The sequence below is a fragment of the Microtus oregoni genome, unplaced genomic scaffold (genome assembly GCF_018167655.1).
Source record: "Microtus oregoni isolate MIOR12 unplaced genomic scaffold, Mior012 000016F_ref0000370, whole genome shotgun sequence".
Lineage (NCBI taxonomy): Eukaryota > Metazoa > Chordata > Mammalia > Rodentia > Cricetidae > Microtus > Microtus oregoni.
In genome coordinates this window covers 1391924-1417526 of record NW_024543075.1, presented here as the reverse complement: position 1 = coordinate 1417526, position 25603 = coordinate 1391924, and the positions used below count along the sequence as shown (strand labels likewise).

Sequence of the window (25603 nt, the reverse complement as noted above, 5' to 3'; positions counted from 1 at the left end):
AGCCTGGCTACCTGGGTTCAATCCCTGAAACTCACATAAAGGTAGAAAGAGAGAACTGGCTCTGCAGAATTGTCCTCTGACCTCCTCACAGGGGTCAGTATGTGCCCCCCAAATGAGCACACACATAGTGGTTCTCAACCAGATCTCCTGCATATCATATATTTACATTATGATTCATAACAATAGCAAAATTACAGTAACAAAGTAGCAATGAAATAATTTTATGGTTGGAGTCACCACAACAGAGGAACTGTATTAAAGGATCATAGCTTTAGGAAGGTAGAGGACCACTGCACTAAAGTAATAAATAAGAAATTTATTTTTCTGTCTTTTTGACATAGGGTTTCTCTGTGTAGCTCTGGCTGTCTTGTTACTTGTTCTGTAGACCAGGCTGGTTTCAGACTCAGAGATCAGCCTGCCTGTGCCTCCCTAGTGCTGGAATTAAAGGCATGTGTCACCATTTAATTCTTAAAAATTTTCAAAAGTTAAAGAGTTGAATTCCTGATAGAAAACTATCAAATAATAAATAATAGTTTAATAATAAGGTTGAAGGGATGATGAAATCAAGTCAACTTTTTGTACCAAAAAGTAACCGATGCCCCCCAGTGTCCTCAATGAATGCTATGTCATCAGGGTCAAAGGATGCTTGGGAACGTTGTATTTACCAGTTTCAAAGTATCAATCCACTTATTTACTCATTAATCAAGAAAAAGGGTGTGTGTGTGTGTGGGAGAGATGGTTCAGAGATTGAGAGCACTGGCTGTGCTTGCAGAGAATTCAGGTTCGATTCCCAGCACCCACAGTTTGGCTGGAACAACTCCAATTCCAGGGGTGACCATGTATGTGTGTATGTATGTATGCAAAGGCTGCCAGGTATCCTGGAACCGAAGTTACTGCTGGATGAGCTACCATGTGGGTGCTGGGGATTGTAACCCTAGTCCTCTGGAAAATCAGCGAGTACTCTTAATTGCTGAGCCATCTCTCCAGCTCCCACCCCATATTCTGCATAACCTATTATTCTATAAAATGTGTACCCTGACTGGATCCCGGGGTTTGAGAAAAGAGCAATATAGGACATTGTTGGGCAGCTGGGGGCACCAACAGTGGCTAACAGTTCTGAAGTCATTTATGTTTTCCGTTAGTTTTGTTGTGGCAGCAGAGGAAACTGTCCCTGGCTGGGGGTGGGGATGAGGGCGGGGCCGAGGGAGGGGGGTAGCGGAGTGAGGGTACTACAACTAACTAATGTCAGGTGGCGGGGAGGAAAGAGATGAAACGAAAGAATGAAACCTAGGCAGCTGTTCAAAGTTGCTATTTTAAGGCTCAGGGGCCTTGAATGCAGGTTGGGCTTTCCCCAAAAACCTTCCTGGGGACCAAGGTGTGACTGAGTTCTGCCTGCCAGGGAGCCTGTTGGGCTGTCAGGCTAGGGTCTCAGCCTTTTGCACCCCTCCACGTCTCCTGGTCCCACCACTGTGCACCAGATGTTCCTTTAGGTAGGAGCTTTGCAGCAGGGTAAACTGAGGTATTGGGACGGGCGGGCTCCGAGCCTGCACGGTGGAGTCCATATTTGCATCCTTTTGGCCACAAGCGTACCCTGGGGAGGAGTGGGGTGTGTGCGGGGGCGGGGGGTAGGGCGTGGGTAGGGCGTGGCTGGCCCTGCTGTCAATCTCAAGCCCGCCGCTGCCGACTGGCGGGCCTGGTGGGCTCCGGAGTCAGCTCACTGTCTTCACCAATCGCCGGGCGCGGCTCGCGAAATTCACTCTCAATTGGTCTTCCGTGACACTACGTCACCTTGGGGGCAGAGCTTCAGGCAGACACTTGGGGCACGGTTGGAGAGCGCGGGTCAACCGCCTGGACTACGCAAGCAGGTGAGGTTCTGCGTGCACTGACCAGGACAGAGTCCGCGATTGGGACCTTGCACACAGACAGGGAAATGGGGGGCGTCGAGAGCGCAGGAGAAGGGGCCGTATGTACAGATTGTGTGTGTGTTGGGGGGCAAGTATTCAGCAAAGGAAGCGGCGTGTGAGATGGGAGGATGTGCTTGTGAGCTGAATGTGTTTGTCGATTGGGGCATGCGCGTTTGCACAGGTTTTGGGGAGATTGGGGAACAGATTGCAGATTTGGGGGCGTGTGCGCAGGTTAGGAGACCAGTGTGCAGATTGGGGGCATGTGCACAGGAGAGGGGGCTACGTGCTCGAGTTTGGAGAGATGTGTATTTGGGGAAGAGGACTGTGGGCCCGGTGGCGGGGGGCGGGGGGGGGGGCGGCGGGGGAAGGTGCTTGCTCAGATAGTAGGTAGGTGAACCTGCGAACAAGTATGGCGGTGGACCTTGCTTTACTTTGCTTAGCTGGGACCTGTGTATAGGAGAGGCAGCCATGTCCTGTGGGATGAGGACCCAGCTCCCTGGGGGACCTGCCAATGCTCAGGTGTAATAGAGGCAAATGTAGACACACCCCTTGGCCCACGCTCCTACCCCAGGGTACATACAGCTTAGTGAATCTCTTCAGTAGAATCTGAATGATTCCAGTTATTCTCCCAGGAGACAGATGGATTGCCTGCTGGCATGAGGGTTCTGGGAAGCTCTAGGCATATCTGGCCTCCCCAGGTTGTGGAGAGTTCCCAGTCGCCCTAAAGATCAAGATGGTTTTTAGAGGATGAATTCAAACAATAGGACGTCTTCAGTTTTTTGAGCTGCTTCTGATAGAATCTTCCTGAAAGTAGCCGAAGGACATGCCAGGAAGAGGTGCAGCGGGCAGGGTACAGTAAAGCCGTGCTGCCAGAAAATTTGGTAAAAAAAAACAGCTTTTGGACAGAAAGGTGGCCAGTAGGGGTGTGTAAAGGATAATCCGTGGAACAATCTGGGAGGGAATGAGGCCTGGGATGGACTTGGGAGGAGAAAACACTTTGTTTCACGTCTGGCGTTTATTTTGGAACTTCTGTAAAGCAGAGAGCCTGTAGCTTTGTTTAGAACCCGAAATTCCAAAGAATCAGAGATGGGGGGCAGGTCATTCCCTCCCTCCTTGGGCTTATGCTTATTTCTGGGGGCTTCAGGAACTGCTGTTCCTCCACAGGACCCCAAGCTTCCAAGACAAGTCAGGTCAGAGTTCTGCAGCCATGGGTTCCTCCAGAAGCTAGCCTCACTTGACCTGGGGAAAGCGGTGGGGCACAGTGGACTCACAGATGCCATTTAACTACAGAAGCTCGTCTGTTGGAAAAAGAGAGGAAAGCTCAATTTGTCCCCATTTGCGATGCTCCTGGAGGATCCAAGTGGAACCCCTCGTCTTCTCAGTCCTTCCATGATAGGGAGGGGCTGGCCTCCACTGCACCTGCAGAGCCGGCTCTTTGTGGCACTGGGTGCCAGAGCATCTGATTTCTCTGGTGATTGTCAGTGGATGTGACACAAGTTTTCGTGTCCATACAAGGCCCTGCAGGAAGTCCTTGCATCTGCCTGCTGGCACCGCCCCGCGTATTTCCCAGGGTAATTTCCTCTCAGTACATGCAGGTGGACACACATCTCACCACTCACCCATTTCCAGGATTCGCTGCCTTTTCGTCTGAAAATCCAGCACCATACCCGGGCTCACGAATCTCCAGATAGGACACCCTATTGCTTCTGGAAAATTCCAGTGACATGGAAGGTCCCTGGAATCTGATATGCAAAGTTAGCCATGTCATCATTACTCCACTGTGTCCCATGTGCCAGAAGTGGAGCTTCAGACCCAGCCTTGCCTCCTAGGCCGTGTTGGCAGTCAGCGTATTGCCCTGCCTTTCCCTTCCCCAGTCTCTCTCTAGTCTGTGAAGTAGGCGGGTGTGACATTGCTCCTTCTTCAGGTAGGCGGGGCACCCGGTTCTTGGTAGCTGCTGGTGATGGGGTGTGTCGCCGGTGACAGCCCCAGCAGCAGCTCCTCTAGCCCTACCTTCCTGCTGCACCTTCAGGATGTGGAGTGACTGAGCTGTGGCCACTAAGGTCTGGTGATGTCTCATACCCCCCAAGGCCAGGTCCCCTTCCCCCAGCACTGCCCTTGGGAGTGTGCTCACTGCCTCAAGGCCACCCGTGAGGTAGGCCACGGCAGTCCTTATGGGCCCATGAGAGGGGAGTCTGAGCACCTAAGGCTCTAATGTACAGCTGACTACTCCACGACACTTCCCTGCAGCCTATCCTCCCATAATGTCTGACCTGCAGAAACCATGAGAGATACCAAAAGGTTTGTTTTGGTTTGCCATGGCCCCGTAACTGGAAGGTTCGTCTGTATGGCTCAGCATCACGGGTTTGTGCTTTCTGCTGATTTGGTAGGTGTCTGCTGACCTCCACGCATGCTCCCTTCCACAGGATAAATAAATAATAATAATTAAAAGCTGTAGTGGCATACACCTATAACCGTAGTCCTTAGGAAGTGAAGGCTACAGTCAGAAATTCAAGGTGATTCTCAGCTACACAGAAAATTCAAAACTACATGACCATCCAGAAGGACAGATCTGCCACCTTCCTCTGTCCTGGGTGTCACCTCTTAAGGTCACAGGCATTCTGCTTTTAGAACCAGCCATGCTGGGAGCAGTAGTTTTCTCTACAGGTTGTTTCCATCTCAGATGCTGGCCCCCTGAGAGGCCCCTCCCTTCAGATCTACTTTCATGGATGTTTTTCCAGTTGCTGTGTATGGATGGTGGCTTAGTGTGTCCCTTGACTCTCTCCTATCTTTGGCTTTCTTGACCTGGGTCATATAATTTCCTTTTTTCTTTTTGTTTTTTTTATTGTTGTTTGTTTTGTTTTGTTGTTGTTTTGTTTTGCTATTGTTGCTCTGCTGACCTGGAATTCACTGTGTAGACCAGGCTGGCCTCAAAGAGATCTGTCTGCTTCTGCCTCCTAAGTGCTGGGATTAAAGACGAGCATCACCGCGCCTGGTCCATTGGTTTCATGTGGAACACCAGGGAACTGTGTTCATCTGTCTTTAATGATGATCAACACAAATCCTCGGGGCCATAGACTTACGTGCCATGGGACATTTAATCTGTCCCCGACTCTCTTGCATTCCTGTAGGGATTGGTTCCCAGTCCAGGTTGTTTTCTGAGGTACTCTGTGTTTTGGCATCTCAGTGGTTTCTAGTATGTTCCCTGGGAATGTGCCAGCTTCAGGGTAAGGGATGGATGACTCCTGGGAGTGCCAAGATGGTTGTACATGTGCAGGTGTGGTTGTCAGCATTCTAGGGAATCTGTTAACATCTGTGGCCTGCCTATGCTGGGTTCAGCACTTTTGAGCCTCTATGAAAATCTCCACCCACGCATACCCGGGTGCTCCCTTTCTGTTGCATGTTGAGTGACAAGCCCTGAGCCTGTCCTCTGCTTGATATCAGCAGTGGCCTTGATACCTGCAGTGTGGATCCTTACTTGCCTTTAACTTGACATTTCCACTCCCTGGTGACTTGGTGGCCTCTGTTGAAGGTGTGTCTCTGTACGCGGCTGAGGATTGAGCAGACCTTGGGGGACTTCTGAGCCTGGGCATGTCAAGAGCTCTTCTAAGAAAAACAACTTCATTCTTGTTGTGAAACCTCTGGCCCAGAAGTCAAAGGTGATTATGTCGCTCACAGTGCCTGTGAGCATGGGCAGTGGCAGTGAGGCACTGCTTTAAAAACTGAAGAATGGGCCGGGCGGTGGTGGCGCACGCCTTTAATCCCAGCACTTGGGAGGCAGAGGCAGGTGGATCTCTGTGAGTTCGAGGCCAGCCTGGTCTACAAGAGCTAGTTCCAGGACAGGAACCAAAAAAAAAAAAAAACAAAAAACAAAAAACAAAAAACTGCAGAGAAACCCTGTCTCGAAAAATCAAAAAAAAAAAAAAAAAACCTGAAGAATGGGCTGGAGAGGTGGAAAAGATTACTAGCTGCTCTCACAGAGGACCTGGGGTTGATGCTCACCATCCGTGTGGTGGCTCACTGTAACTCCTGCAGATCCAGGGGACTTGACATTCTCTTCTGCCCTCCGTGAGAACCGCATGCACACGGTGCACAGACATATATGCAAAACCCCACACACATAAGATAAAAATACAGTCTTTACAAAGCAGCCTCCAAATGAAGAAATCTGCACCAGTCACATGTCGGGTGTTCTGCGAGGCTCAGAACCCTTGGTCCCCTCTATCCAGCTGCCCTGCACAGGCTGTACTTTTCCACAGAACTTGGTGCCTGCAACAGAGGTGTGACCAGAGACATGCCCTCCAAATAAATTCAAAATGCTTACTTTTATATTTTTTCAGAGTCTCATGTAGACCAAGCTGGTCTTGAACTCCTAATCCTCCTGTCTCTGTCTCCCAAGTGCTGGGATTATAGGCGTGCACTACCATGCCCAGTTTATGTACTGTTGGGGATGGAACCCCAGACTGTGTGCACATAGCAATTCTACCAACTGAGCCACAACATTTTAATTCCACTTTATTTACTTTTTTTTTTTTTCTGAGGGAGGAGGTATGCCATAGTGTATAGAGGTCAGAAAACAACCTTTAGGAGTTGGTTCTCCCTCTACCACCGGGGTCCCAGGATTGAACTCAGGCTGTCAGCCTCAGCAGCCAGCCCCTTTACCCACTGAACCATCTTGTCAGCTCTTTTTTCTTCATCCTAGAAGATGCATGTTATTGCTAGGTGTGGTGGAGCACAGTGACAGGAAGGCTGAGACAGAAAGATCGCTGTGAGTTCTAGGCCAGTCTAGGTTACAGAGGAAGACCCTGTCTCCCAAAACCCAGAAAGATGGTGTACTCAGTGGGCAGCGTTGTTTAGCGTCTTCAGTGTCAAGGTCTGAAGTTCTTTCCTCATTGGCTTTTGCAATTTTCTAGCATGTTAGATTATCAGAGAGTAGTGTTGGTGCCAAGCTTTATATCCTCGGGGCTTATCTGTGAGTCAGGGCCAGAAGAATGCTACTCTCCTCTGTTGAGCCTCCTGGAAGGCATGTGGGCACGTGGCCCTGGGTTTGCTGTGGTTAGTGTAGGCACCAGAGATAGAGGAGATAGGGGCACTGTTGGCTGCTGCATGGGACTGCAAATGGGCTCACATGCCATGTGCACTGTGTGTGCTGCTGGGCAAGAAAAAAAGTGACAGCTGCCGGGGCTGGGCTGTCAAAAGCAGGCTGATAGATCCAGGCAGCACAGGCTCTGAGGCAAGAATTGCCGGAGAGCAAGGACTTCTTAAAGGCAGGCCTCTCCCAAGCCCGCTTTTCCTTTTCTGAGTGTCCTTTGTGCGCGTGTACCCACATGCATACACCACATGCTTTTGGAGTTTGTCAGGGGCTCTCTGTTTTCTTTGAGGCAGGAGGCAGTCTTTCTGTTAAACCCAGAGCTCTTATACAGCTAGTGTCACTGGCAGCTTGCTGTGGGAATCCTGTCTCTGCTTTCTGGGGCTAGAATTACAGTTGAACTGCCATGCTTACCGGGCATTTGTGTGGGTCACAGAGATCCAAACTCTGGTCCTTAGGCTTTTGAGCAGGCAAGTGCTTGAACCTCAGAGTCCTACCCCTGTCTGGGGCAATTCTCTTTCCCTACATCCGTTCTGCAGGTATCACCAGGGAGTACCTGGAGAGCCTCCCAGGTTAGGGCTGCACTGAGGGGCCTGGCTGTTTCGTCCTCCACTCCTGCTGCAGAAGCTGTCCCTGCCGCTGCAGCTCTCCCTCCCATTATGTGACAGAGTACCTTTCACCATGGAGAATGTAAATTTTGAGACCAGTGATATTCTCTCACTAAACAAATCAAGATGTCAGAACATTTTTGTTTGTTTGTTTACGAAAGTTAGTCCTAGGAGCCAGGAAGACAGCTCACTGGGTAAGACTGCTTGCTGCTGTGTTAGTGTGAGAAACAGGGTTCAAAACCCTGACACCCACAAAAAAGCCTGGAATGGACACGTGTTTATCAGGCTGTCTTTCGGGCCACCAGCCAGCTCCCAAATCATGACATGGAGACTTCTTACTAGTTATGAATGCTCGGCCTTATCTTATGCTTGTCCCACTAGCTCGTATAACTTACATTAACTTGTTTCTCTTTATCTATATTTTGCCTTGGGGCTTTTTATCTTTCATTCTGTATATCCTACTTCAGGTTTGGCTGGCGACTGACTGGCCCTGGGCATCTCCCTTTCTTTCTCCCTCCTTCTCTCCTCCTCCTCCTCTCATTCTTCTTGAGCCTAGAGTTTTCCTCCTGTTTTTTCTCTCTGCCCTCCAGCCCCACCTATCCTTTCTCTGCCTATCTCAGTTAGGTGCCTTAGGCATTGGAACTGCCTCTCAGATGGTTGTGAGCTGTCATGTGGGTGCTGCCAATGCTCCTAACCCGAGCCATTCTCCAGCCCCAGCTCCTTTAGCAGCTCTTTTGAATCCATTTTCTCGGTCTCATGCTGGTTTTATTCCATAATGGACTCTTTCTTTAAATGTTTGAGACAGGGTCTCACTATTTAGTGTTGGCTGGCCTAGGACTCACTGTGTTTGGCCTCAGGCTCATAGAGATCTACCCACTTCTGCCTCCTGAGTGCTGGGATTAAAGGTGTGGGATTAAAGATTTATGCCACCAAGCCTAGGAAGGAACAGAATTCTAGTCAAGAAAAAAAAAAAAGAGTTGTTCTAGAATTTTCCACTTACTGCCTCTCATCCAGTTGACTCTCAAGATATCTAAGCATACTGTTCTCCCCTTTAAATTTTTATTACATTTAAAAATCGTGTGTGTGTGTGCACACACGCGCATGCGTGCGTGTGTATGAACATGTGCCGTGGAGTGTGTGAGTGAAGGCCGGAAGACAACTTCTGGGAGCTGGTTTTCCTCTGCCATGTAGTCTTGTGGATCAGACTCAAGTTGTCAGATTTGGTGACAACCATTCTAATCTGCTGAACCATCCTGCCAGCCCTGCTATGGCTCTAATCCTGTTTTCTCTGATGACTTTTATGCATGTGTATTTGCATGTGTGCAAATACGCATGCACATATGTGCGTGTGGAGGCCACTGGAGGTCAACGTTGGGTGTTCTTCCTGGCTCTCCCACCTTAGCTTTGGAGATAGCATCTTCTACTGAACTTGCAGCTGGCTGATTTGGCTAGACTGCCTGCCAGAGAACCCCAGGGGTCCTCCTGTCTCTGCTTCCTTCCCAGCACTGGGACTGCAGGGCCTCTGCTAGGGATCCTGAACTTTGGTTCATGTGCGTGCTGGGGACTGAACTCAGGTCCTTGTGCTTGCACAGTAGATACTTTACTGACTGGGTGCTCTCCACTTAAAGTCCCTCTGTGGGCTTTAAGATACCATTTTAAATCCCTGGCTTTTTAAAACTAGACTTTGCTTTAGAGGTGACGGGGGAGCGCTGAGTGGGGAAGATACCTGGAGACCTTATCTATAAAGTGTCCCCCAAGGTACTTACTGTTCTAGGCCCTGGTGGCGGAGGGATGAATAGGGAGATGCCTTCTACTGGAGGGAGGCGGACAGTGCACATACATGAACCCAAATAAAACATGCCTGCACTGTGAGCATTAAATTAAAGGAACAAATTACCTAGGAGGGAAGCTGCTTGCCATTAGATGGTCATAGTCTACTGAGAAGGGGGCTTATCATACTAGTGCTGAACAAGAAGCCTTTGAGCATGCTCAGAGCAGAGGATGTAGTGGGCACTACAAGGAGAGCCGAGAGTCATATTCAAAGATGGTAAAGATTCCTGGCGGAGTCTGGCAGAGCTGGATTGTGGCAGGCAGAGTGAATACTTGCCTAAGAAGGACATCTGCCACATCTGGGAAAGGAATTAATGAGTAGGGTCAGAGGTGGGAAGGCCTGGTTGGAGGGAGTGCAGGCTCAGGGAGGAACCTAAAGCACCTTCTTCCCCCCCCTCCCCTCGAATCTGGTGTGGGTGAGCAGGTACTGAGAAGCTATAAAGGGCGCCTGTTCTGATCAGTGATCAGTGCTCAAGTCCTGGTGGGGGTCTGGCTTTTTGGAACAATCTGAGACCCTCCTCTTTCCTCAGGACCTGATGGCTTCCAAATCACAGCACAACGCCTCCAAAACCAAGAGTCTGAATGGCAAGGCTGAATCTCAAGGACAATGGGGCCGTGCCTGGTAAGGGGCTCATGTGTTTTACTAGCTAGAGGGTGAACTGTGATCTCAAGGGTTTCAACTTCAGGGATGTTATGAACCTAGAACCAAAAAAAACCCACATTATTTTATTTAAAGACAAATGAACGATAAGCTGTTTCCTATTCTACAAAATAAAGTATTGGAACGAAGACTCTGAAACCATTTTGGAGTGCTTGGGCTGGAAGTAGTCTCATGTCTGAGTTTTTCCCCTTGTATATTGAGATATCCGGGTGTATATCCTGAGCTGTCTTAGGGAGAGGACTCATAAGCACCTGTGCTCAAGGCCTGAAGGTAACTTGCTGAGATCTTTTCAGCGTGCTATGTTTTAAATGCAACTTGTCACCTGAGGTCAGGTGTGCGACTTTCCTCTGCCTTGCTCTGCCAGGATTCTAGGTATTTCAGATGGTCTAAGGGCCATCTGGAGCCCTGCCACCAACCTCGGGACCCTGTGTTGGTGTCATGGTGTTCTCTCTGCCATTGAGCTCTGGGTATTAAAGAGCCTTCCCTGGCTAAGGACCAAGAAAGCTACTGGCCTTGAGGGTCATGAAGAGCCCCCTGCCCTCATGTCGGTGGCCACGGATAGGGCACCTTCTGGTGATGACACAGGAGCAGCATGAGTGACCCGCCTCGGCTGGAGAGTTTGCTGAATGGATACCCTTGCCCATCAGGTTCTGAGTGGTGTGGAGTCCCACACATACAAGGACACCTTGGAGACCCCGCCATGTGGCCCAAGGAGATTGGAGGGCGTGTCAGAGACCCCTGTAGGGCTCCAGAGACAGAGCGAGTCTCAAAGGGATGGAAGGGTGTCTTAGATACCCTGCCATTGTAGTAATAGGGGCGGCAGGGCTGCGTTCTCAGCACCCCCGGCCGCCTGCCCGGCTAGCTTATGCCCAAAATAATTACACAGACACTGTATTCTTTTAATCACTGCTTGGCCCTTTAGCCCTAGCCCTTACTGGCTAATCCTGTTATCCCCATCAACCCATCTCTAATAATCTGTGAGAACCGGTCTTACCAGGAAGATTCTAGCCTAGTCCATCCTGGGTCGGAGCTTCATAGCGTGCATCTGCCCAGGAGCCAGGAGCATGGCGTCTCTCTCTGAGGCGTCTGCTCCCGAGAGAGCTGTGGAGTCTCTGAGCTCACTTCCTCTTCCTCCCAGCGTTCTGTTCTGTTTACTCCTCCCACCTATCCTCTAACCAATAAAATGGGCCAGGGCAGTTCCTTTATTAGCCAATGACCTTCCTCCATCATGCCATGGGGTCTGAGGGACAAAGGGGAATCTCAGAGTCCTCCATAGGGCCCAAGGAAAGGGACATTTCAGAGGCCCTGTGAGGTACAAGGGCCGGGAGGGTATCTTAGAAATCTCCATCATGGGCTCCCAAGGATGGAAGGAAGTTTGTACGTCCCCTGGGGGGCTTGAGAACAGGAGGCCTGATGGTGACCGCCCTTTGTCCTCTCAGGGAAGTGGATTGGTTCTCCCTGGCCAGCATCATTTTCCTGCTGCTCTTCGCACCGTTCATTGTGTACTACTTCGTCATGGCGTGTGACCAGTACAGCTGCTCGTTGACCACCCCCGCACTGGACATAGCCACTGGTCGTGCTAGTCTGGCAGACATCTGGGCCAAGACACCACCTGTGACAGCTAAAGCTGCCCAACTGTACACCTTGTGGGTCAGCTTCCAGGTCAGTCCTCTGCCTTGGGGCTAGGTGCAGTGGATCAGGAACGTGTTCTGCTGCTTGGGTCTTGTCAGAGAAGCAGACTTCTCACCCAGTGGTGCTCCCATTCTCAGGATGCAGCAGTTGCCTAGAAGCAATTATATGGAGCAGGAAACATCTGTGTGTCACCTTGTAACCGTCATGGTTTCTAGCCCCTGACTGTAGATCAACAGCATGGCCTATCAGGCAGTGAATGAGACCTAAGCTGCTGCTTCCACAGGTTGCCTGAGAGTCATGGTCAATGGTGTCTGTGATGCAGCCTCTTTGACCTAAACTAGGTCACTAAGCAGGAGCAGCCTTCACAGGTTGGGTGTTGGGCAGAGTAAAGGAACCGCATGAAACACCAGGCAACTTGCTTTTCCCAGGCAGAATTTTGTATGGAGACTACTTGTCTCTCGCTCCAGGGTCCCCCTCCTTTTCATTCCCCAGTCCTCTGGGTGAGAAGGAGAGCACGAGTCATGGGACTATGGAAAGGAATGAGCTTTGGTACAGGCTGCTCTTTGGACCAGTGTTGGAAACAGCCGCCAGACGCTAAGACCAGACCGAGTATTTGCATTGATGTGAAACATCCAGGATGTTTCGTTCTCACAGGCTTGGTGAGATTGGTGGTTACCAGGGACTGCTGGGGGCAGTTGACAAGGGGAACAGGGTGTCCCCTTTTTTAAAATTAAAAACATTTTTTAATAAAGATTGATTTATTTTGCTGGGTGGTGGTGGTAAATGCCTTTAATCTCAGCACTTGGGAGGCAGAGGCAGGTGTATCTCTTGAGTTTAAGGCCAGCCTGGTCTATAGAGTGAGTTCCAGGATAGCCAGGGCTGCACAGAAGAAAGTCTGTCTCAATGTCTGCCCCCCCCCCGCAAAAAAAAAAAAGATTGACTTATTTTATGTGTGTGGGTGTTTTTCCTATATGTATGTAGTACCCAGTGGAAAACAGGAGAGTGTGGCAGAGGATCCCTGGGACGTGGCTTACAGATAGTTGTGAGCTGCCATGTAGGTGCTGGTGCTGGGAATCGAACCATGTCCTCTGGGGGAGCAACCAGCGTTCTTAACAGCCAAGTTGTTTTTCTCCCATCCTAGGGTTCTCTTTGGTAGAATTCTAAGATCAAACTGTGGTAATAGTTGCCAGGGCTTGTGAACACATTACATGATCTGAACAGTGATGTTGAAAGCGGGGGGGGGGTGGGGGAGGCTCATGGGAGAATCTTGGTGCTTTTAAATGGCCTTAAAAAGGGGTTGGGAGGCCGGGCGGTGGTGGCGCACGCCTTTAATCCCAGCACTCGGGAGGCAGAGGCAGGCGGATCTCTGTGAGTTCGAGGCCAGCCTGGTCTACAAGAGCTAGTTCCAGGACAGGAACCAAAAGCTACGGAGAAACCCTGTCTCGAAAAATCAAAAAAAAAAAAAAAGGGGGGGGGTTGGGAGGACCCATGTGTTCGACTTGGAAGGTTACTAGGCTATAGCCAGGGGTAGGATTTTACACATTCGGCGGGAAGCCTGCCTTGCTTCTGGAGCACTAAGCTTTGTGTCTTGGGTTCATATCTGTCCAGTAAAACCAGACCAGGTCAAATCACACAGCTATCCCCTGCAGGCTGCCAATCTTTCCAACTAAAATTCTGTTTTAGGTGCTTCTTTACTCCTGGCTTCCTGACTTCTGCCACAGATTTCTGCCAGGCTATGTGGGAGGTGTCCAAGAAGGCGCCGTAACTCCAGCAGGTAACCTTTGCCCCTGAGCTGGTAGCTGTCTTGCCCTAGCCACCCTGTGTCCCTGGCTCCCAGAGTTCTCCCATCCTATGTCCCAGACAAGAACTAATTTAGTTTGGATGTGATCCACTAGGCATCCATGCCATTATAGACATGGCAGCTTCCTCACTCAGGAGTGCCGTCCCTGACTCTGCTGTCACTACTTCACTACTTCATAACCCATGGTAAGGCAAACCCAGCCTTACCACTAACCCATGGGTCATCTCTAAAAACCCTCAAGGAGCCCAGCTTCATATGCTAATGGTCATGGGCTGGAATCCTACCTATTTCTCTAGCCGAGAGGTCTCAGAGAGGTACTGCAGCAAGCACAAGTGGAGCCTGGGAGGACATAGGGTTGGCCTTGCCTTACCTGCCACTTGATTGACGTTCCCAACACCTTACAGACCTAAAGAGCACGAGAAGAATCTCATAGGGGTTTCCCCACTCTGGCTATAGTAGGAACAGCCACTTTCTCACCGTGTGAGGGGTGCCACTGGCTTGAAAGCCTGTGTATTCAACAGAAGATGCCCCTTCTGGAATGGTACCTGGGGGCTCCAGTCAGGGGTCTACAGAAGCAGAGGCCAAGGAGCAGGTAGGGTGTGAGGCACAGCAAGGCCGTGTGGTCCACCTAGGGTGCTCTGTGTGATTCTCCTTCTGCAGGGGTTGTAAACAAGTATGAAGTGAACGGGCTGCAAGCTTGGCTCATCACTCACCTCCTCTGGTTTTTGAATGCCTACCTCCTAACCTGGTTCTCCCCCACCATCATCTTTGACAACTGGATCCCACTGCTGTGGTGTGCCAATATTCTGGGCTATGCTGTGTCCATGTTTGCAATGATCAAGGGCTACCTGTTCCCCACCAATGCTGAAGACTGGTAAGTTCCTCAACAGCTGGTCAAGCCTAGAATGGATGGTGGATACCTCCACCCGGGGTTGTCTGCTCCTCTGCAGACAAGTGGAGAAGCCCTGAGACGGGAGATCTTGGATCAGCTGTTTGAAAGTCTGGATTTTCTTGCTTTAGAGGTAACCAAGGCTACCATGGGAGCAGTTAAACCAGAAGGACAACTTCTGACTGAGGCAGAGGTAGATCATTGTCTCCTTCTTTGGATTATCTCTTGTGAAACAGCCTTAGCCTTGTTATTTTTACTGTAGCTTCTTCCAAGGAGAACCCTGCTTGCTTAAAGCATTCTCAGGGAAACTGAGTTAGAGGCCAACCATCAGTTCCATTCCATCTACCTACCCATCCATTTACTCATCTGTCCATCTGTCTGTCCACCCCCCACCCACTTATCCTCTATTTACTCGTCCATCTACCCACACAACCATTTATCTATCCATCTACCCACCTGCTCACCTATACACCCACCTCTCTATCCATCCATCTATGCACTCATCCACCTACCTGCCAACCCATCCATTTATCCACCTATCGTCCACTCACTCATGTATCTATTTATCCATCTGCCTACTCTCCTGTCTACCCATATACCCACCCATCTACTTATCCATCTATCTGTCTACCCTTCCACCCATCTTTCCACCTACTCACCCACCCCCCATCCATTCACCCATCGACAGATATTCGGTGAGGTCTTCTGGAGTTTTTAATTTTTTCTGGGGATCCAGATGAGAACAGTGCATCTCCCCCGTAGCTGTTGGATTGACTTTGGGGAACCAGCCTCAGATGAGAATGCGGTGTGACTTACGTTTCCCTGCCCTGCAGGTTACTGCCATACTGCCTTTTGTGGCTCCCAGAGCTGTTGCTGCTTTGGCAGATGTGATGTTTTAGTTCTTTCTGCTTAGCCTGACTGTGGGAAGCAGACATGAGAACCTGCTATGCTAGCTAGCAGTAATCCCTGTGCATGCACAGTAGACTGTACCTAGGAAGGGCCTTCATCCAAATTATCTCAGCTAATTCTCTGCCCCAGTCTGGGATAAGGGGGCTGCTGTGGGGCCAGGTGACCAAGACTGAGAGGGGTCACTGAACTTGTGGAGCAGTTAAAAACGTGGGCCCTGGAGCTTAGGCTATGAGCACGGGACACTTGCCTCTTAATCCTGTATTCTGTGTCTCTGCTGAGCATGGTGCACTGTGCAGATGTGGGGCTGAGGGCAGGGCTGCCACGTTCTCCCTGTGGGAGCATTTTGCAGTCACAGCTGCATCCATGCTGCCTCCTTCACTTGCCGGCTCCTAAACATTGGTGTCCACAAAGCTGGATGAGCCACATGTCGCAAGATGTGCTAGTTGACTAAATGTGTCTTTGGAGGGCAGGGGGAGATGGCTCAGTGGTTAAGAGTACTGACTGCTCTTGCAGAAGACCTGGGTTTGATTTCCCAGCCCTCACATGGCAGCTCACAACTGTCTGTAATTCCAGTTCCAGGGCATCCCATGCCCTCTTCTGGCCTCTGAGGATACTGTACATATAACTGTACAGACAAGCATGCAGGTAAAACACTCATACATATAGAATAAATTTTAATATGTCTTTTGTTGATGTTTTTAAGCAAATTCACAGGCAATTTCTTCTACAACTTTATGATGGGCATTGAGTTCAACCCCCGCATTGGGAAGTGGTTTGACTTCAAGCTGTTCTTCAATGGACGCCCAGGAATTGTGGCTTGGACTCTTATCAACCTGTCCTTTGCTGCCAAGCAACAGGAGCTTTATGGCCATGTGACCAACTCTATGATTTTGGTCAATATCCTGCAGGTAACTTAGTGTGCTTACAGCCAGGGAGGGTGGGGCATTGCACCTGCTGGGCTCTGGGAGAGTTCCCAGCATGCCATCTGTTCTGAGCTGGTTCTGGGTAACAGTGAGTACATGCTGAGAATCTACCATTACATAGATTCCTGTGCCCCTGTGTTAGCTCCAAGAGGGACAGGGTAGACACCATAGTCTGGCCTGCAGTCAGGCTCCCTTAGGGACTGCACTCAGATAAGATCTGGGAGTACGGAGGCTTTGTTAACCAGCTAGAGAAGGGGGACCGTAGGTATGCTCCAGGTACAAACAGTGGCCTATGTAGTCTGCATAGTGGGAGAGGTTAAGACACTGAGGAAAGGCCTCTGTCCGGAGCATCGAGAACTAGGGAGTTTGTGGCCAGGTGGGACCAACATAGACCCTTTTGGGGATTTCCATCCACTTCTAAGTAGTTTTCACTCAGGAGGCTGCAGCAGGAGTATTGTTGTGAGTTAAAGACTGCCTGGGTGCTACATACTTAGTTTGGAGAGCTGCCTGGACCAGGAGGTGAGATCCTATTTTAAGAACAGCAACAAGACTTAGGAGATGATTCTGTGGTTGAAGCACTTGCCTAAAAGCATGAAGGCCAGGGTTAGGGTCCCCAGAAGCCAAGTCAATGCTGGGTGGGTCTGGTGGCCCCGCCTGTAAGCAGTGGCAGGGGATCCCAAGAGCAGGCTGACTAATGAGACTAACCATACCAGTGAGCTCTGGGTTTGACTGAGAGACCTTGCCTCAGTGATTAAGGTGGAGGACTTCAACTTTTGGCCACACACACAGACTTGTGCACACACGCAATCACAGACAGGCACACACACACACACACACACTTGTGCACACACGCAATCACAGACAGGCACACACACACACACACACACACACACTTGTGCACACACGCAATCACAGGCAGGCACGTGCACCCACTATGTTTGTGCCCACACATGTACCACATAAAAATATGTGCAAAGAGAAAAAAAAATTTTAAAAAGTAGTGAGAAAAAATGCCCAGTGGTGTTGGGATGTGGCCTGGATGTGGTATGTCCAGCAGGGCTTCAGGGTGCCAGGTGGGAGGAAGAGGAGGAAGAGGCCAACAGGAAGCCATGGGCACAGCTCAGGCTGGCTGACTGTGCTGGGGTGGGACCAGACTGGATGGGGTAGGTCCCTGCCTCCTACCAGTAGGCTCTGGTCATTTGCACTTGTGGACCCGAGGAGTGGGTGATGTGGCCAGGACCTCAGGGAGAGGTCTTCTCTATGGTCCTTCATGAAGCTTCTCCTGTGCTGGGGCATAGAGCTGGATGCAGAAGAGACCCACTTTTCCACAGAGCACTGGGGTCTGGGCACCTCAGGCCAGCTTCTTGTCACAGCCAAGGCTCGGGATGCTGGGACTGTGCTAGGCAAATGTTGTAGGCAAATCCCAGCATGCCTTTTTGAGGTGCCACTCCCCCTTTATAAGGGATCGGCTAGGGCAGGGTGCTCTGAAACTGTTGCTTATGCAGGTAGCCATGAGTCGAGTCTCTGGAAGACTCTCTGTGTCTCAGGCTCATGACCTCATGTGCTCTTGAGTGGCAAGCAGGATCTTTGCTGTTTGCCTATCTCTGTGAATGGACCTCAGTCTCCTTGGACACATTGGGGGTGTCATGGTTCTGAGGGGCAGCGGATAGCAACCAAACCTGGGACACTCACCCTGTGGATGTCTTTGTTGGTGTCTACCATTCAGGGACAGTCCCTGAGTCCTTCTATCCTGAGTCACCTCTGCTGAACTCCACATCTCATGTCACCTATGGGAGCTATGGGTGGGAGCCCTTTCTGCTGATGGGCAGTGGCCCCTCCACCCCACTGATTGCTCCCAACCCCACAGTAACCAAGCTGCTTAGCAGTATCCCGACTGCCCATCCCCCATCCCTCCCTTGCATGGGGCTGTGGTGGTAACAGTGGTGGCTCTGTCTCGCAGGCCATCTACGTGTTAGACTTCTTCTGGAACGAAACCTGGTATCTGAAGACCATCGACATCTGCCATGACCACTTTGGGTGGTACCTGGGCTGGGGTGACTGCGTATGGCTGCCCTACCTCTACACGCTGCAGGTGAGGAGCCCGGGTGATGGGGCAGGGCGACCAGCCTCGTGGGCACTGCCTGTGTGGTCTTCAGTTGCTCCTGGCTGACCCTGAGCAGACACACATGCTGAGCTTGCCAGGGTGTTAGTCCCTGTCGTCTCCCATGAGGGGGAAGTTCCTCGTGTCACAGATATGCTTGACCCATCGTGGGATCTGGTTCCCACTTCACCCACTCTCCACTAGAAGTATCAAAAGTACAAAGTGCGCTGAGGGGGCTGGAGAGATGGCTCAGAGGTTAAGAGCATTTGACTGCTCTTCCAGAGATCCTGAGTTCAATTCTCAGCAACCACGTGGTGGCTCCAACCATCTGTAATGGGATCAGATTCTGGTGTGCACGAAGACAGAACACTCATACATAAAATATATGAGTAAATAAATCTTAGAAAAAAAGTACTCAGTGGTGTTTCAAGAACACAGTACATTTTTTTTAAAGTGTGTTTAACACACCTGACCTACCAACTGTAGCTTAGCCTTGCCTTCCTTAATGCACACAGGGTCACAGCTGGACAAAGTTAGCCCACTTAAGGCTTGGAGAACTGCTGAGAACCATACAGAAATTGAGCAGTAGAGGGTGTGGAATGGCTTTTGAAGCATCTTAGGCTGATCCATTGTAGCCACCTGTAGTTGGCCTGGGATGACCTGGGATTGCACCCATGTGAGCATGTCCTTAGTCATCCCTGCAGTTGCGGCAGAACTCCCAACTCAACCAGACAAGATGGAGCCGTCAGGGTGGCCGGCAGTGGCTCTAGCTGGGCTGGATGTCTTAATCCCCGCCCTTTGGCTATGTTGGCACCGTGGTACTAGTGCATGCAACTGCTCATCAGAGGTCGGAAGGAGTTCAGAGCAGCACAGAAGGCTGTTGTTGGTCTTTCCAGGCGGCCATCAGTGAGGTGGGCCTCTGGCAGCTGGTCGCGGAGCTGATGGTGACATGGGCTGTGGAAGTGGCCTGGCTACCTGTGCAGGGGTGTTGGGAAAGCAGTTGTGCCCAACAAAGGGGAGGGGTGGAGGGTAAGGGCGTGGACAGGTGCCAGCCTCAGACTTACACTGACTGCAGGTCCTCACCAGCCATGAGCAGCTCACGTGGTCAGGGTTTCCACTGATTGGGCACCTGCTCACAGGTCACCCCCTTGTATCTGCAGTGCCAGTGTGTGAACTGGTGGCAGAGACTGCGCTTACACAAGTCTTTCCATCTAGCAGGCCTTGTTTCAGCCTCAGGATACAGTGGCGTCCATAGATTAAGACAAACATGCATTGGAAGAATTTTTTTAAAAATTTGCTGCTGGGCCTTCTTGGACACCCATGTGATCCCGGCTCTTGGGAGGTTGAGGTAGGAGGATCAGGAGTTCAGAGAGTCACCCTCAGCTACGTAATGAGCTCAAGGCCAGCTTGGGCTACATGAGACTATATCAAAACAAACAAAAAAACTGTGTGCTGAAGGAACATGGAATTTTTCTGTGTCAGTAGTCCCTAAATAGTGTGGTCCAACAATCGTTTGCTGAGCCTTTACATTTTGTTTTCAAGGCAGGGTTTCTCTGTGTAGCCTTGGCTGTTCTGTAACTCGCTCTGTAGCCCAGGTTGATCTTGAACTCACAGAGGTCCTCCTGTCTCTGCCTCCCAGTGCTGGGATTAAAGGCGTGTTCCTGCTCTGCCACCACCTGGCCAGCATTTACGTTTTAATAGGCTTCCCCTAAGCAGTTCCACATTTCTGTTATTTAGTATATTGTAGATAATGAGGTTAATCTAGAGGTGACTTCACATTTATAGGAAGATGTGCACAAACCTGTGTAGTGTAGACCAATACTACATTGTCCCTTGTTCTTTTGTTATCTTAGATTTCTTTTTCATTGTCAATGTGTTTGTTTATGCTCCCAGAATCCAGGGGCGCTAGAACCTCTGGCATTGGAGTTCCAGGCAGTTGTAAGCTGCCTCATATGCATGATGGGAACCAAATCTGGTCCTTTGTAACTGCCGAACCATCTCCCCAGACCTGTTTTTGTTACTTTGAGGTAGTCTTGCCTGCCCTGCAGCCAAAGCTGCCTGGACTCACCATGAAGTGAAGCTGGCCTTGAGCTACAATCCTCCTGCCTCAGCCTGAGTACTGGGACACCACATCTGTCTATATACCTGTCTCATATGAAGGGATTGAGCACCATGGAGTTTGGGTGTCCATGGGGGCATACTGGAACCCGGCCTTTGTGTTCTGGGGCATAGGCATATGGCTTTGAGATGTGTATATATAGATGTACTCTTATTCTGTATTTGTGTCTGGGGTCTCTTGAGGAACATGGGTCCTGGGAGGCCCCAAACTTTTCAGTGGGGGTCTGGAAGCCAGGAGAGGGCTGTTGTTGCAGTTCAAAATAAAAGATTGCATACTGGAAGCACCCCCCTTTCCCAAGGGGGGCTGGTTTGAATGTATTGAATGAAGTCCCCCCACATTGTGGGTGTTCATCTGCTTTGCTCAGTGCTTGTTTAAATGTTAATCTCAGCCGGAGAAAGAACCTCAGGGCTTAAGAGTGTGTACTGCGACATCAGGAGGACCCGAGTTCAGATCCCAGCACCCAGAGAACAAACTGGAGTTCTGTTCATGCCTGTAACCATAGAGCAGAGACAAAAGGATGACTGAGCCTTTTTAGCCCCTAGCCTAGCCAAGGAAACTTGAGCCCCAGGTTCAGGGAGAGACCCAGCCTCAAAGGAGAAGGTGGAGTGTGACAAAGGACACCAGACGCTTTCTTCTGTCTGGTTGCGTCGTGTGTGCTCAGGTACATATGCATGCACGTACAATAAACAAGTAAATGTTAGTCTCCTCCACAATTTAGGGTTGATCAGATATGTGTACAGTGGTCTGCCCAAGCAGATAAATAGAATCAATTGTCGTCGCAGTATATTCAGATCATCTTCCATGTTGTGTAGTTTACTTTTGTACAGTATGTGGTTTACCAACTCCAACCAATGGTGATCCCAAGACAGCTTTTAGCCCTTATGATGATACAAACACGGTTGTCTTCATGGCACAGAATGCAGCAACTGCAGAACCATGAGAAAACAGTACACCCTGTAACCAGGAAGGGTGTCTGGAGGCTGGCTGTTTCCCTCCCCTGTCTCCCTCTGCTTGCCAGTCCTTGGAGTTGAACCCTGGACCTTGTGCATGCTAAGCAACTGCCACATCTTCTGCCCTCCCTTCTTACTCATTTTGAAACAAGTCTGATGCTGTTTCAGTAAACCGTCCAAGCAGGTCTTGAACTGCGGCCCTCCTGCCTCATCCCCCTGAGTCCTGGGATTCCAGGTGTGTGCCACTATGCCTGGCTCTGTGTGTCTTACTTAACAGAAAAGAAACATGTGTCTGGAGCAGGGCCAGGGTCTACCCTCCTCAGGCCATACTGAAGCCCACTGCGCTCCATGGTGGGCTATCCTTCACTTCTCCCCTCTTACCCTCTCTCCCCACAGGGCCTGTACTTGGTGTACCACCCTGTTCATCTCTCCACTCCCAATGCTGTGGGCATCCTGCTGCTTGGCCTGGTGGGTTACTATATCTTCCGAATGACCAACCATCAGAAGGACCTGTTCCGCAGGACAGATGGGCGCTGCCTCATCTGGGGCAAGAAGCCAAAGGCCATCGAGTGCTCCTACACATCAGCCGATGGGCAGAAACACCGCACCAAGCTGTTGGTGTCAGGCTTCTGGGGTGTGGCCCGTCACTTCAACTATACTGGTGACCTGATGGGCAGCCTAGCCTACTGCCTGGCGTGCGGTGGCGGCCACCTTCTCCCCTACTTCTACATCATCTACATGACTATCTTGCTCACCCACCGCTGCCTCCGTGATGAACACCGCTGTGCCAACAAGTATGGCCGTGACTGGGAGCGCTACACGGCCGCAGTGCCCTACCGCCTGCTGCCTGGAATCTTTTGAGGACCATCCTGGGATGCATAGGGAAGTTTTATTGAGTGTGTGGAGTTGGATGCATGGGGGCTGGCATCCTGGCTTCCCCTGCAGGGGCATCAGTTTGCTCATCTGGAGAATGGAGAGCCTGGTGCCCAGCAGTGTCTGGCTGGTGGCAGCTGGGAAGTGGAGTTTCACACTGATCCCCCAGCAGGCTGTTTTCTCTACTCAGCATCCTGAGGGCAGACTATCGTGGCCCTTTCATGTCTGTCTTTATGTTGGGTGCCCGCAATCTATGCTGCCCAGATGGTTTAGGCTTACCATGTGTGTCCTAGGATTGGGCCAACCTATTAAACTGCAGACAATGTGGGATCTAAAGATTTTTGATAATGCCACCTTCCCCTTCTGTTCTGCCATGCTGGGCTGGGCCCCTGAACCATTTTTGTCTGTAGGCGTGTGTAGTCTTGATTAGCAGAGGGCTCAGAGGCCATTGTAGGAGGAAGGCTTTCTGTTTGGGTTCTTGTTTCTGATTCTTAACCCCAGGAATGCCAGGCAGTGGAACGGGGTATCCAGGGGTACTGCCCACTTCACAGTGGGCATCCTGGCTAATCTGTTAAAGTCTTTGTGACATAAGACAGGGTTTCTAGGGCTGGAGAGATGGCTCAGAGGTTAAGAGCATTGTCTGCTCTTCCAAAGGTCCTGTGTTCAATTCCCAGCAACCACATGGTGGCTCACAACCATCTGCAATGGGGTCTGGTGCCTTCTTCTGGCCTGCAGGCATACACACAGATAGAATATTGTATACATAATAAATAAATAAATAAATAAACACTTAAAAATATTTTAAAAAAAGGACAGGGTTTCTAGTACAGGACTCCCTGAGTACCCACCCACCTAGCAGCTCAGCCCCCTGCCCTCTTCTAGAAGGTGCTTCTGTTCACCCCAAGACGCTTGTTCATGGGTAAACAGATTTGGATTAGACAACCCAGAATGTATCACCAGCCAGTGGCCTCAGCCACACCTTCCCCAACAGGAGTTCCAGTGTTGGGAAGGGCACCCATTCTCATTTGGGACAATTGGCCCCTAAAACTCAGGGCATTCTGTAAAACTAGTTAGGATCCTCTTCACCTTGCGGATAAGTCTTTGTATTAAATCTACCTTTTAAATGTGTCACATTGTGCTGTCTCCTGAATGGGCCTGACCAGTTCAGGGGTGGGGGTAGGGGTGTTATATGGTATAGGATGGAACCCCAGGAAGTATTAGAGCTGGTGCATAGGGCACTATCAAAACTTCATTGACATTGGGGTGAACTGTGCCCCAATACTCTGTAATAATCCCTCATCATTCCAGAACTTTGCCAGATCATTTACTTGTTGGGGTGAGGAATCCATTCCATTTGCCAGTGACAGGATGCTAGCATGGTTACCTGCTCCAAACAAGTGGAGCCCTCACTTTTGTTTCTGGAGAAGCAGAGGTGAGTAGTGCCCACAGCCTGGGCACAATTGATCTGCTTCTGGTTAGAGCTGGTTAAACATTGGCAGCTGTTCCTGGAGAGAGAGCCGGAGAGTCCACCAGCCTAACTTGGTGCTCTCCTGGCCTGTCTGAGAATGTGGACACAGGGGTTTCAGGCATCTCTATTGGCCACACATTGGCACTTTCATTTGTCCCTTGAACAAAGTCCTAACTGGAGGCTGGGGTGTGGTGGCTGTAAACTTAGATACCAGGTCCCACTACTTATGGGAACTCTGGCTCTGCCTTCTGAAGGCTTTAAAGCCTTGAGTAGGTAACCCACCCTTCCATGGCCTCAACATCCTCATTTGTGTGGGCTAAAAGTCAGAGTTCAGTCTTCCTTATTGCTGGAGAAAGGTTTCAAGCTCATATGGCAGGAGGCCTGAGTTCGAATGTCGGTAGTGCTTGTCAGTTGACTATGATTCTAGTTTGTTTTAGCCTGGGAGCCCAGCTGTGGTTTGGGGCTTTGGTGTGTGGTGCCTTCACATCTTGTACTTGAAGACTGTTGGGCTGTGGGCTGCTGTTCCCAGAGCACTGTCCACTGTGGGCCTATCTGTCCTGCCTACCCTGCTATCGGCAGATGAAGCCCACATTTTGCTCTCTGAAATGAAAACAAGTAAGCCACAGAGCCCAGGACCTAAACCATGTCAGCCTTTGCCACTGCTTAGCTACAGTTCTCAGTAGGGCCTCAAACCAGGTTTTTCGTGGTATTTGCAATGTGAGACCAGCTGAACTGTGCTCTGGGCGGAACCACCTGACAGTCTCCTCACACCCCATCAGGCATCCGACAGACCCAGACACATTGAGTGTTAGAAACCATGAGCATGATCACAGTGGCTGGGGTGGTCATTTGTCCTGTGTCCCTTGAGATAAAAGCAGGATCTACCCTGTTGTCTCCAGTGACGGGGTGAAGACACCTCCAGACTTGTTTTCCAACAGACCCTCAGAACACAGTTTCACAGCAGAGTAACACACCATGTTCCTGGGAGCACTCTGGTTACACAGACCTGTGACAACATTGGGTTACTCAAATGAGTCTATGGGATGAGGGGATTGAAGCAGCTTGTCCTGAAAAACGTTCCTGGCTGGTAGCTGAGACCAGGTTTAATGGTAGGTGTCTTCATTCCAACCCCACTGCAAGGGATGGGCCCGGAGACCTGGGGCCGAGTCCACGGAATCACAGATGTATACTCTCATGCTTGCCTAGCTTCTGGATTAGAAATGCTTTTAAATGGTTTTTTTTTAGGTTTATTATTTTTATTTTATGAGTGTTTTGCCAGTACATAATGTGTCTTAGGATTTTTATTGCTGTGAAGAGACACAGCAACTCTTATAAAGAAAACATTTAATTTGGGTGGTTCACAGTTTCGGAGGTTCAGTCCTTTATCATGCTGGAGAGCAGGGTGGCATGCAGGCAGACGCACTGGAGCTGAGAGTGCCAACATCTTGTGGAAAACAGGAAGTCAACTGAGACACTGGGCAGTATCCTGAGCACATGAAACTTCAGAGCCTGCCCCCCAGTGACACACTTCCTCCAGCAAGATTATACCTATTCCACCAAAGCCTCACTGCCTAATGGTGCCACTCCCTATGAGATTATGGGGGCCAATTACATTCAAACTGCCACGGTACGTAAGAGCAGAGTAGATGGTGCCCAGAGGCCAGAAGAGGGAACTGGATTCACTGTAACTGGAGACGGTTGTGAGCTGCCACATGGGTGCTAGGAACTGAGCTCCAGCCCTCTGAAAGAGGGACCGGTGCTCTTAACCACTGAGCTATTTCGTCAGCCCCTGGTCTAAAATATTTTTAAAAGAATTGCATTTAAGGGCTGGAGAGATGGCTCAGTGGTT

At 50.3% G+C, this 25603-nt stretch overlaps 1 protein-coding gene across 2 annotated transcripts; it reads left to right on the top strand.

The window, feature by feature from the left end:
• Positions 1 to 1802: 1802 nt before the first annotated feature.
• On the top strand, positions 1803 to 25603 carry Dhcr7 (7-dehydrocholesterol reductase). Of its 2 annotated transcripts, XM_041667125.1 has the most exons (8): positions 1803 to 1865; positions 9959 to 10050; positions 11529 to 11751; positions 13405 to 13495; positions 14183 to 14396; positions 16024 to 16228; positions 18204 to 18335; positions 21810 to 25603. In XM_041667125.1, the coding sequence occupies exons 2-8, from the start codon at positions 9965 to 9967 to the stop codon at positions 22272 to 22274; spliced, it is 1416 nt and encodes a 471-aa protein (XP_041523059.1). In that variant the 5' UTR covers positions 1803 to 1865; positions 9959 to 9964; the 3' UTR covers positions 22275 to 25603. The 2 variants fall into 2 exon arrangements, with proteins under 2 accessions (XP_041523059.1, XP_041523060.1); XM_041667126.1 differs by lacking the exons at positions 1803 to 1865; positions 9959 to 10050 and adding an exon at positions 10299 to 10359.

Bases quoted from the DNA above. Each gene is read 5' to 3' on its own strand.
- Dhcr7 (XM_041667125.1), top strand. From the start codon at position 9,965: ATGGCTTCCAAATCACAGCACAACGCCTCCAAAACCAAGAGTCTGAAT. The intron at 13,496-14,182 runs GTAACCTTTGCC...CTCCTTCTGCAG, and splicing joins AGGCGCCGTAACTCCAGCAG to GGGTTGTAAACAAGTATGAA. The intron at 14,397-16,023 runs GTAAGTTCCTCA...GATGTTTTTAAG, and splicing joins CCCACCAATGCTGAAGACTG to CAAATTCACAGGCAATTTCT.